Raw genomic sequence first — 12,121 nt, forward strand, 5'->3', positions numbered from 1 at the left:
CCATTGCCTTGGTCAGGGGCATAGGCAGGAGTATTAACCCTAACATGCATGTCTTTTTGATGGTGGGAAGAAACCGGATATCCCGGAGGAAATCCACACAGAACCCGGGGAGAACATGCAAACTCCCCACAAAAAGGACCTGGGACGGTCTGAGGTTCGAACCCAGGACTTTCTTGCTGTGAGCAACAGTGCTAAACACTGGGCCACCATGCCCATTACCATGTAAATAAGGAATAAATGTAACATAAAAGAAAAAAAATATGTCACTCAGTCCCAACTTGTAAATTCTCAGGTATGTTGATACACTGTTGTAAATATTCATAAATCCTTGTTCATTCTACTTTGGAATATAGTGATTGTGCTTTGATTTTCAAAGTTGATTGATCAAATTTCAATGAGTGCAAATTTGCTTGGCTTAAAATAAAAACCAAAACTTAATCTTTCTTTATGAAAGGAGATGCATAGACATCTTGTATCTTTATATCAAATCTACTTATTGTATTTATAACCAGGTTTGAGCAGAAAACAATGAAAAGGTATTTAGTGCCTGAATACTGAATACACTGTCCTAAATGTAATCAGTAACAATAATGCGAACAATTAGTAACATATTCAGATTACATTTAGAATAGATCTTCAAAGGGCACATGTGAAACAGATGCACTGTATCATGAATGTTATGTCAGTCACAATCTTGTTTATTCCTTGGTGTTACTGGTATCTTCATGCCATTATCAAGTCCAAATCCAGCCTCGCCCTTACATTCTTTCCATTCCCCATGTTAATTCTGCCTCTTTTATCCTGTTTCAACCAATTATAATTCCGGGTTAGCGAGTACAGTCTCCAATATGAACTCCTCCTCCTGCATCTTAGACATCATTCCCACTAAGCTGCTCAAAGGGGTATTTTCAACTGTTAGCCCTGTTATTCTGCAAATTCTTAATAATTCTCTGGCCTGTTTTTTTCCAGACAGTTTTAAGCATGTCATTGTTCACCAATTGCTGAAGAAAGCTAATTTAGACCCCCTGTGCACCCTGTAACTACAGACCAATCTCCAAATTGACTTTTTTATCTAAGGTTCTGGAGAAAGTAATTTCATCTCAATTGATACTTTTATGAATACTAATGGTAGTTTTAATGGTTTCAAGTCTGGTTTTAGAGCACTTCATAGTACCAGGACAGCTCTAGTTAAGGTCACTAATGACCTACTGCTGACTGCAGACAGAGGTGACTGCTCAATTTTAGTTCTTTTAGAACTAAAATCGAGGGATCGACTGTACTGCCTTTGACACAGTCGATCACAGCATCCTTTTATATCGCTTAGAGACTTGCATTGGCGTCAAGGGCTTGGCTCTTTCTACTTCCTCGATGGTTCAGTTGAGTTGTGGTGTCCCTCAAGGCTGTTCTTGGCCCCTTTCTGTTTTCTATATGCTGTGCTCCTTGGCCAGGTGATTCAAAATCACAATGTGTTTTACCCTTTTCATGCTGATGACACTCAGTTATATATGTCACTAAAACCCAGAGTTCCTAGCACCCTGGCAAATCTCAACATTTGCCTCTCTGACTTTAAATCCCAGATGTCCAAAATTTTTCTAAAATTTAATGATGATGTGTCAGGGGTCATTCTGTTCGGTCCCCCAAATTCCATCAGCCCTTTAGTACTAATCTTGGTGGTCTGTCTGGTAGTCTTAAGCAGGCTGCTTGGAATGTTGGGGTAATATGCAATGCTAACCTCGGTTTTGATAAATCAAAGCTGTTGTTCAGTCACGTTTTCTCCAGCTCAAGGTAATCTCCAAAATTAGGTCATTTAATTGCGAATCTGAAAAAAGTTGTACATTCTTTTATCTATTCTCGGCTTGACTATTGCAACACACTTTACTTGGGCATCAGCAAGGGCTCCCTCCACCATCTACAGTTGGTACAAAAAGCCGCTGCTTGGCTCCTTACCGGGACAAAGAGGCATGACCACTCCTGTGCTTGCCTCCCTACACTGGCTCCCTGTTATATTTCGAAAGGATTTTAAAATTTTATTGCTCACTTTTAAGGGCTTAAATAGCCTTGCTCCTACATACATTTCTGATTTGTTGAACTGGTATACGCCCTCTTGACCGTTAAGCTCCACATATGAAGCCCTGCTGGTTATTCCCAGGTTTCGGTTTGTCACAAAGGGTGATCGGGTTATTACTGTTAGAGCCTCAAAACATTAGAATTCTCTTCCTATTGAACTAAGACAAACAAAGTTTCTAGCTTCGTTTAAAACTCATCTTTTTGTGAAAGCTTTTATAAATGTTTGATATTTATTTTCATTTATTAATACTGTTTTTATTTTTACTTTTACTTATTTGGTCTTATTCTTATTTTTGCCTTGTCTGCTTTTATTTCTTTGTAAAGCACTTTCTAAATTGGTTTAGAAAGTGCTATATAAATAAACATTATTATTATCTCCTTATTTACAATCTGCCAATTACTGCTGCACTCTACCGATGTGTGGTTAAGAGTTTATTTATATAGCACCATTTAAAACAAAGTTACAAAGTGCTGCACAAGATACAGAAACAAACAATATACATATACAGGTATAAACAGAAAAGTATAAATTACAGCCCCTTTACGAGGAAGGCAAGTCAGTAGAGATGGGTTTTGAGAAGTTTTTTTTTTTAAAGCTGTTTACAGACTAAGCCAGTGTTGTAGTACTCGGACTCAAGTCCGACTCGAGCCCTGATTTTCAGGACTAGTGACTCGACTTTGACTTGAGCACTGATGACTTGGACTTGGACTCAAGCATTGACTGCATTTGGACTCGGACGTTGGAGATGAGGACTTGGACTTGTTAATTGATAAAGACTGTTTTTTTTTGTTTTGTTAGTTTTTTTGTTTGGCTATTGTGTCACAAAGTAAATAAACTCCCTTTGAAAGGGTGACAGCTGTGTCATTTTTGCTTAATTTAGACCTTTGGTAACACTTTAGTATGGGGAACATAAAAAACACTTAATTACTAGTGAATTAGTAATGATCAAGATGTCACTTTAGTATGGGGAACATATTCTAAGTAACAAAAACTTAATTTACAGTAATTTAACACTATTAACACTTGTAGTTTTGTGTTTTGTTATGTAAGAACAGACCATATTCATTAAGTGTTAGTAAGGGAGAATAACTCTTCTTGTGGTACTACCACCTTATAAAGTCCATACTAAGCAAAGCATATTGAGATGGTACTACTAATAAGCAATAATTCTGAGGTTATAGAGGGAAAACTCATAGTTAATGGCTTACTGGTTGTATAATAAGGCCATGCAGAATAAGGCATTAATGAGTACGTAATAATGACCAATTAAGAGCCAATATGTTGCTAATTTGCATGCTAATAAACACCATTCTAAAGTGTTACCAGACCTTTTTTATTTGTATGTCAGCTTTATTACGGTGCCAGACTGGAGCACTGGAGCCCATCTTGAACTCGACTCACACTCAACCTTGATGACTCGGACTCAGGTAATGGGGACTTGACTCGGACTTGGACTCGAACACTGGGGACTCGAGACTCGACCTCGAAGTTTAGTGACTCGACTACAACACTGGACTAAGCTGATCTAAGAGAGGGGGGACACTGTTCCAAAGGGATGGGCCCTGATGGCAAAAGCACATTCACTCTTGGATTTGCGGCGGGAGCAGGGTATAAACAAGAGACCCTGGTCAGGAGATCTAAGTGAACTAGAGATGGAATAAGGATGCAACAGTTCGGAAATGTATAAAGGGGCAAGACTATGTAGGGCCTTGTATGTGATAAGCAGTATCTTGAAGTTTGTTCTATACTTAACAGGGAGCCAATGAAGGGATGCGAGAATTGGTGCGATGTGGAATCTACGACTGGTATTGGTTAGCAGCCTGGCTGCAGCATTTTGCAGGAATTGCAGGTGGGACAGGGCTGCTTGGCTGAGACAGGAGAAAAGTGCACCGCAGTAGTCAAGGCATGAAGAATTAAAGGTATGGACTCGCAATTCTCGATCTCTGATTGAAAGCATTGATTTGATTTTTGCGATGTTCCAGAGTTGGAAAAAGCAGGGTTGCACAAGCTTATTTATGTGTGGGTCAAAGTTCAGATTCTGGTCAAAGAGTACACCCAGACTTCCTGCGGAGGGTTTAATATTAGTGGCTAGAGGGCCAATACAGGGTTTCACCTCTGAGACAACCTTATTGGGACCAACAAGGAGAACCTTGGTTTTGTCTGAATTGAGCTGAAGGAAATTGAGTGACATCAATTCCTTAATAGCAGCCAGGCAGACACGAAGGATACTACTATTACCCATATCATTTGGCTTAACTAAAAAATACAGCTGCATGTCATCAGCGTAGCAGTGGAGAGAGATGCAATTGAAATGGCTAACCAGATTGCCAAGGGGTAACATGTAAAGTGAGAAAAGGATGGGACCAAGGATTGAACCATGCAGAACTCCACAGAGTATAGGGGCAGCTGAGGACACAAAGTTATCAATGGCAACCTGAAACTTCCTGTTAGACAGATAGGACGAGAACCAATTGAGAGCAGAGCCCGAGATCGTAACCACTTATTTAAATATTTAACCAAGATGGAGTGATCAATAGCATCAAAAGCAGCAGTTAAGTCAAGCAGGACCAGGATAGAATATTCACCATTGTCAGCTTGCATGAGGATGTCATTTGTCATTCTTAGTAGTGCTGTTTCTGTACAATGTTGGTGGCAAAAGCCGGATTGGAATTTATTGAAAATATTGTGTCCTTCAATGACCTCAAGGTCATTGTGTGGTGTGGAGGGAGAAATGTGCTTATACCGATTCGAAAATAGACATTTATAGCTTCTAAAAGATTGTATCATTACTTTAATTAGGTGCAGAGTTAGCACCAGGGTATACAAGTTTCACCACAAGTTTCACTTTTTAAGTTGACCTCACCATGCTGTTACTATTATGCTGTGTGAACAAGATTTAGGCTGACAAAGAAACGCAAATGTACACACTGAAACTAAATGCAAATACACAGTCACATATCAATGCACTATACAAACTATGATGTAAAGAGTAAATCTATTGCAGGAAAATAGATGTTTTTCATGTGTTTTATCATTGCCGAGTTGCAGATTGCAGACTAAGCCAAGACAATTTCCTTCCATTCAATTTTTACGAGCTTTCGCTGACCACCAATGAAATGTGAACATATAGTCCCACCTGTAACGTCGATGCTGAATAGAATTAAATTATTCTAAAAGTATTCTCCTCAAAACTGATAAAATAACTTATCTGAATACTCGTGTTTCTAAATGTTAAAACAGACTGAAACAGACAATTTCTCTATTCTGAATATGTAACATCATCACTTGTATTCCATTACAACCCATTCCTGTTTATGACTTACATCATTCTTGCTCTTGGGCTGGCTGTGGTTGGGGTTGGCAGAGGAGGCCTGTGAGGCAGTATTCATCTCGTTCTGCAGCTGGGAAAGCTTCTCCATCAGCTCCTTCAGTGTCTTCATGATGTTGGCTCTTTGCTCGGGCTTCATATCTCGGTTGTTTTCCAGACGGTTTATCAGTGTCTGGGGCAGGGATGGATGAGGCAGCAGGAGGAAAATGAGAGTTTTTAGAGTGGAGGAGAGAGGTTGGGGGTAGAGTCGAAATGAGAGGTGCAAGAGATAAAAGACAAGGAGAAAATCAGGAGGAAGAGGGAATGGAGAGTAAGGGGTGGGTATGCAATAATATCCACTTGTGTCAGACTTGTAAGTGCTATGTGAAGTATTTCATCCATTCATTATCCAAACCGCTTATCCTGCTCTCAGGGTCACAGGGATGCTGGAGCCTATCCTAGCAGTCATTAGGCAGCAGGTGAGGAGACACCCTGGACAGGCTGCCAGGCCATCACAGGGCAGTATTATTTCAAATTTCCAGAATTATATGGCAAGTAAATGTCAGTAGTGGTACTGTTTGAAACAAAGTAAACAGCCCACACTACCCAACTCCTCAGATTTCTCCATTCACAAACACAACAACAGGGTAGGCGAAGTTGTTTTCATTGTTGTTTGACACCCCTCCCTCCAAGACACATCCTCGGCAAACTACGTAGTAATCAAAGGAAACTGCCATGTACTGAGGACGTTAAAAAATGGCAGAAGGTGGCAACCATATTGTTTATCTGCAACATCAACATTTCTGTTTGACTATTTATGTCTTGATCACTTTGATTAGTTGTGAAACAATTGGGGTAAGGTAGAATTCATGTAGATTTACACAGAGCAATTTTATTTCAAATGATCCATGCAGTACTGAAAGAAAATTAGTTTTGTTAGATGTTCCTCAGGTTCTACCAACCTTATGACACTCAATCTGTGTCTTAAACATCTCCTCCTTCTTCTTCATCATGTCTTGCTGGAGTTTGAGTGCCTCCTGGACAGACAAAAAAAGAGGTCATTTGATGCACACTTAGCTAAGGTGGCATTAATACCTTGTTTGGAGCTGACAAACATTTTTTGCTAAGTTTGGAACTTTTTTACTGGTGTGAGCACTCCACACAGACAAAACCTGTACAAAAAGGTCACCATAAATCAGGGGTCATGATTCATTTTCAGTTGGAGCATGGTTGTAGACTGTTTCGGCCATGAAAGCAACATCACTTAATAAAACAAAACTGAATCAAATAAAGGAAATGATGACATGATGCAATGCACTGTGGGTTCAGGGAAGGACGTTTTTATTGCTTTAAAGATCTAAAAACTCAAGATTAGAGGGTCAAGGCAAGATGGACTATTACCGGTCATTTTCCCAAGTTTGTCCACAAGTAAAGTTTACCACAAGTAAAAAAGATAAATCCAGGACTCTCTCTTTCTGCCAAACTCGTTTTCCTCTAGAATTTGAGCTGTGCAACAAACTGGACCCAGTACAATATAACAACAGTGTAGCCTCTGGTTTTAAGTCTTTAAAGCGAGTTGGTTAAATGTGAAAATGCCCTAAGCCCTATGAGAAACAGACATTCCAAATGTATTAGGACTGCACAATATATCGAAAATTTACCTTCATCATGATATCAATATGTGCGATATACATATCGCAAAGACTGCTTGAACTGCAATAAATGGTATATGCACGTGCCATGCATTCACACTGTGCATATCAATATATTTGGCCAATCAGATGGAGCCCTACTGCCCTAGATGCCCGGATGTCGATGCGAGTGACTGAGGTTAAGCGTATGGCGGTAGTTAGAGTGTGAGCGTCATGATGGCTGAAGGGAGAGAGATGAGCGCTGAGGAAAATTTGGGCGATGGAGAACTAGTGGCTAAAAAGAACAGCAAGTCTGTCAGTTGGCAATATTTTGGTTACAGGAGACCTGTTACAAACACAGGTACTATGCAAGTCATGCCAAACACTGGCAACTACCAGAGGAAACGCAACTAATCTCCACAGCCACCTACTACACAACCACAAAGAACTATATGAAGAGTTAAAAAAATCTAGCGTTAGCCAAAGCAAAAAAACTAACGTCAAGTCGAGCAGCATTGTCAATATAGCGGCTGTAGACAGGTGCATTTTTTTCAATAAAACCATGTTGCTGGAATGGAAATAATGCATTTTATTTTTCTATTCAGTGTGCATAGGCTGTTCATTGTCTGGGGTCTATGTTAGCAACAAACCTAAAGCACAAAGACATTAAAACTGTATACTTCAATATTTGTTTATTTATCACGAGTCATATCGTCATCACAATTTTCAACAACGTTATCGCATGTTTTCCTAATATTGTGCAACCCTAAAATGGAAATGTGCATCCATGAGAAAGCAAAAAGCTGATCAACAGGAAAAAAACATAAAACAAAAAACGTTGACTGTGGAAAGCAAAGCGACATGCCTGTTTCTTTTTCAGGGCCTCCTGTGCTTCCAGGGCTTTGGCAGTTTTCCCCAGACTCTTGGAGGCCTTGACAGCTGTCAATGTGTAAGGGCCCTTCTGGGTGGTGGTCACGGTAGACACAGCCTAGGTAGTACAATGGTGAAATTAGACCAAGCAAAACTTAAGCCCTGTTGACACCTGGCACTGAAATGTGTTTTGGGTGATCGAGTCACAACTGGACAGCTAAAAATACAGGTGTAGATGCCTCAAAGTCGCATAATGAATTGGATCATCCAAACCTCCTTACGGAGGTCAGAGATGCACATGACTGTACTGGTAATGTAGCGTGAATGCTTCTACATTTCCTGACCACTTATAACTGCATTCTACATGTGCAGAAGCGAAATATGTAAACTTTACGTAAGCCCTGTTTGTCCCTACCACTAACATGGCATAACTCTTCAATTAATGTTGGTGTAGTCCTTTGCGGCAGACAATTTAACCTACCATTGGTACCCATAGCCTATGATGGTGTACTAGGGTCGGGGGGGGGGGGATTCCAATGTTTTTTCGAGAGTAACGTCTTTATTTCAAATTTATTGTTAATATGAAACTGAGAAATTTTGGCCTGGAAAGCTACACACAACAGACCAACAAATAAACTTAGTCAAGTGCCAATATATCTTGGAAGCAAGTAAATTATATATCTTTGTTCTTTCTTAGAGTTTAAATTTTTCATTTGCATGTTGGTTATTTCCACATTAGTCACAGTTTTTTTTCTTGGATTCACACACTTGCTTAATATGAATCAACCAAACTCATACCAAAGAGTACTATCAATTCTTTGTGACTGTTCTGGATTTGTCTAAATTCAAGATGAGTGGGATTTTGTCACATAAGAGCCATGAATGCTGTGAACCTCAGACAATTATAAGACAAAACTGAAAGTTAAAGTAAATGTTCTGCAATTTACACCTTAACTGACAATATTCACTTTCTCCTGACCAACCTTCTTACACTTCATCCCAGTCAAACCACCAAGAACCTCTTTGCTAATGTAAATTTAACCCAGGATTGGCATCAGTTAAACACTCACACATGCACGTAGATAGAGTTTAACTTACAGCGGCAGGCTCTGTGCCTGGATGCACAGGTTCCGGTTTGCTTGCAGGGGGGGCCGTGGTCGCTCCCGGCAACCGATGCTTAGGAACAGTCTTGTTCAACACATAGGCTGCTGGACTGTGCTGTTTGATCCCCTGCTGATTGACAAACACCAGGATGGTTTAAAAAAGGCATTAAGACTGAGAATGAAAAAAAAACTACACTGTGAACAATCAGTCTTTTATAGCATTTGTACAAAATAATGTTTTAGAATGTTTGAACAATTTTGTGGTAATGTATAGCTTAATGGGTTAAATGTGAGACCAACACTGCTAGTTGAGTCTCAATCCCAACTAGCATTGCTAAAGCTAGGGGGGAAAGAAACTGATATGCAGCCTACGTGTGGTACAATACAGCCCATTTGATGACTGTGCCCTAATTCATTTGAAATTCAGTTCAGTTTCATTCAGTTTCCTACTTCACACACTGAGACATTATTTCTTTCACATGAGCACTTAGTCAAATTAGAAGAGCACCCATGGAAAAAGCACTGATGCTTGGCTCCTGTGCAATTCACAGCATGAAATTAAATAAAAGCAATGATCGTAGAGTGATGTCTTCCCCCACAACACGGCCTTCACTAATAACTAATCTGCCCCTTCCTCCTGCCTGTCAAACATACACACACAAGCATGCCCTCTCTCACTGCTCCTCTGCACCAATACAGATACTAACGAATGCTCAAGATATTACCGCCATACTGCTGATTTTCAGCACCAACGAACAGTCCTCGTTGGACAACTACTAATATCAATATCTCATCTCATCTCATCTTCAGCCGCTTTCCGGGGTCAGGTCGCGGTGGCAGCAAGCTAAGTAGGGCACTCCAGACGTCCCTCTCCCCAGCAACGCCCTCCAGCTCCTCCTGGGGGATCACAAGGCATTCCCAGACCAGATTGGACATGTAGTCCCTCCAGCGAGTTCTGGGTCTACCCCGGGGTCTCTTCCCAGTTGGCTGTGCCCGGTAAACCTCCAAAGGAAGGCGCCCAGGATGGCGGGCGCCAAAGGAAGGCGTCCTAGGATGGCAAGCGCCAAAGGAGGCATCCTAATATCAATATATAATATAATAATATATGATATTTAATAATATCTATGTATAGGATTGCTATCACTCCCAGATTCATAACTTACTTGCAAATCAGATATTTTGATCATCTTAGTTATGTACATTGTCATGGCACACATTCCGTGGCCATCAGAGGAGGCGCTAGTGCAGCGGCCTGGACACATACCCAGATCCGGCCTACCACCCACAGACTTGGCCAATTGTGTCTGTAGGGACGCCCGACCAAGCTGGAGGTAACATGGGGATTCGACCTAGCGAGCCCCGTGTTGGTAGGCAACAGAATAGACTGCTATGCTACCTGAATGCCCCGAAGATGACTTTCTTACAGAAGCGGTGCTGGTAGGAACGTTAAACTGAGAATCAGGCCCCTCCCCCAAAAAAAAAGAAAGAAAGGAAGAAAAAGAAAACATGCGTGCGCACGCATGTTTTCACACACATGCACATACACATACACACACACACGCATACACACACACACACACACACCAACAACCAACTAATTGCACCAGAGCTTAGCTTCATATCTCTTTGCCAACCTTATGTAGACTACTGTGCTGTGGTCCCTGGCTGTGGCCTAGCCCCGTTCCGCCTGCCTGGGTTCCCAAGTTCTGTTCCTGCTGCTGGGTGCCAGTGGTGGCACCGGGCTCACGATGCCAGTAGACCCGGATGAAGCGGTTGTTGAGAACAGCCTCAATGCTGGAGATGGCCCGTCTGGCTTCTTCATTGGCTGTGTACTGGATCAGTGCCGCCTCTGGGTCTCCACCAAACACCACCTGGATGGAGATAGAAGAGTCCGTGTGTGTGTTTTTTTTTTTGCATGACAAAACAAGTGCATTTCCTTGCAGACCTACACTTGCTTAGATGGATGCTATTCTTGTCTCATGCCCCTTTCCCACTGGACAAAACCCCCCACTAACACCCACTAACATCTGGCTTTTTCTTTAGTGGAAAAGGTTAGAATAGGCATTCAGTCCTGGGACAAATGACTCTGTAGTAGTCATGTGTATTTATCAGCTCCAGCTCCGACTGCCAGTGATGGTAACATACGATGGCATATTAGGGCCACTGTAAGTTAAATAAATAAATAAATAAAAATTATAGTGTGTTTTGGCGGGGGGGGGGGGTTAATATCCTGAGAAAAACAGAATTTCCGAGATTAAAGTCTTAAATTTATGAGAAAAAACTCGGATAGTCTCTGAGATTTAAGTGGTAAATTTACAAGAAAAAACTCACAAATTATGAGGAAAAAACTCAAATATTCCCCAAGATTATAAATTCATAAATTTGCAAGATGAAACTCAAATCCTATGAGATTAAAGTCGCAAATTTATGAGAAAAAAAACTTGGAAAAATAGTGTTTTTTTTTTCTTTTCTTTTTTTTTGGTCAAGGAATCACATCACTTCACTTTGCAAGGTTGGATAAATCTCATCACACCACAGACACCGCCGCTTGCCTTGTATTATGCCTACAGTGGATGACCTAATCAAATTATACTTTGCAATTAGATTTAGCAATAAGAAATTACTCATTATTTTAGACCAGAATCTCCATATTATCATAAGCATCCAAACTTTGAAGAGATAAGGCTGTGAATTGAGCCTATTCAGAAGAAAAAAAATCACACTGATTTGGATGAGGTGATAGCTTTTGTGCCTCAGGAACTACAACACGATAGATATATGCAAGTATATCGCTGGTTATATCTATGGGCAATTCAAATGGGATTTGTGGTACAGCAGGATACAACACTATTAGGGCCATGAACATGAACATAGGGCCGACTGCAAAGTATAATTTTATTAGGTCATCCACGGCAGGCACAATACATGTCATGCAGTGGCATCTGTGGTGCGATGAAGTTAATCCAATCTCGAAAAGTGAAGCGATGTGGTTCCTTGACAAACAACATTAGGTAGAGTCAAGTAAATTTTATTTGTATAGCCCATTATCACAAATGATAAATTTGCCTCAGTGGGCTTTGAAGTTATAAGTGATCGTCTGCCAAAAACCGATTGCCGCCCGCAGTTTCCACTTGCCAAAAAG

At 40.7% G+C, this 12,121-nt stretch overlaps 1 protein-coding gene across 1 annotated transcript in view; it reads right to left on the minus strand.

Annotated features, from left to right (window-relative positions):
* Window positions 1-12,121, minus strand: part of rbm27 (RNA binding motif protein 27) — a 71,419-nt gene that overhangs the window by 24,808 nt on the left and 34,490 nt on the right. Inside the window, exons 12-16 of the mRNA XM_056284981.1 lie at window positions 10,614-10,850; window positions 8,975-9,106; window positions 7,872-7,994; window positions 6,338-6,412; window positions 5,392-5,568 (exon numbers count right to left, since the gene is read on the minus strand). Of these exons, the coding sequence (XP_056140956.1) occupies window positions 5,392-5,568; window positions 6,338-6,412; window positions 7,872-7,994; window positions 8,975-9,106; window positions 10,614-10,850 (744 nt within the window). The remainder of the gene's footprint in view (window positions 1-5,391; window positions 5,569-6,337; window positions 6,413-7,871; window positions 7,995-8,974; window positions 9,107-10,613; window positions 10,851-12,121) is intronic.

Source organism: Lampris incognitus, chromosome 8 (genome assembly GCF_029633865.1).
Source record: "Lampris incognitus isolate fLamInc1 chromosome 8, fLamInc1.hap2, whole genome shotgun sequence".
NCBI classification, from domain to species: Eukaryota; Metazoa; Chordata; class Actinopteri; order Lampriformes; family Lampridae; genus Lampris; species Lampris incognitus.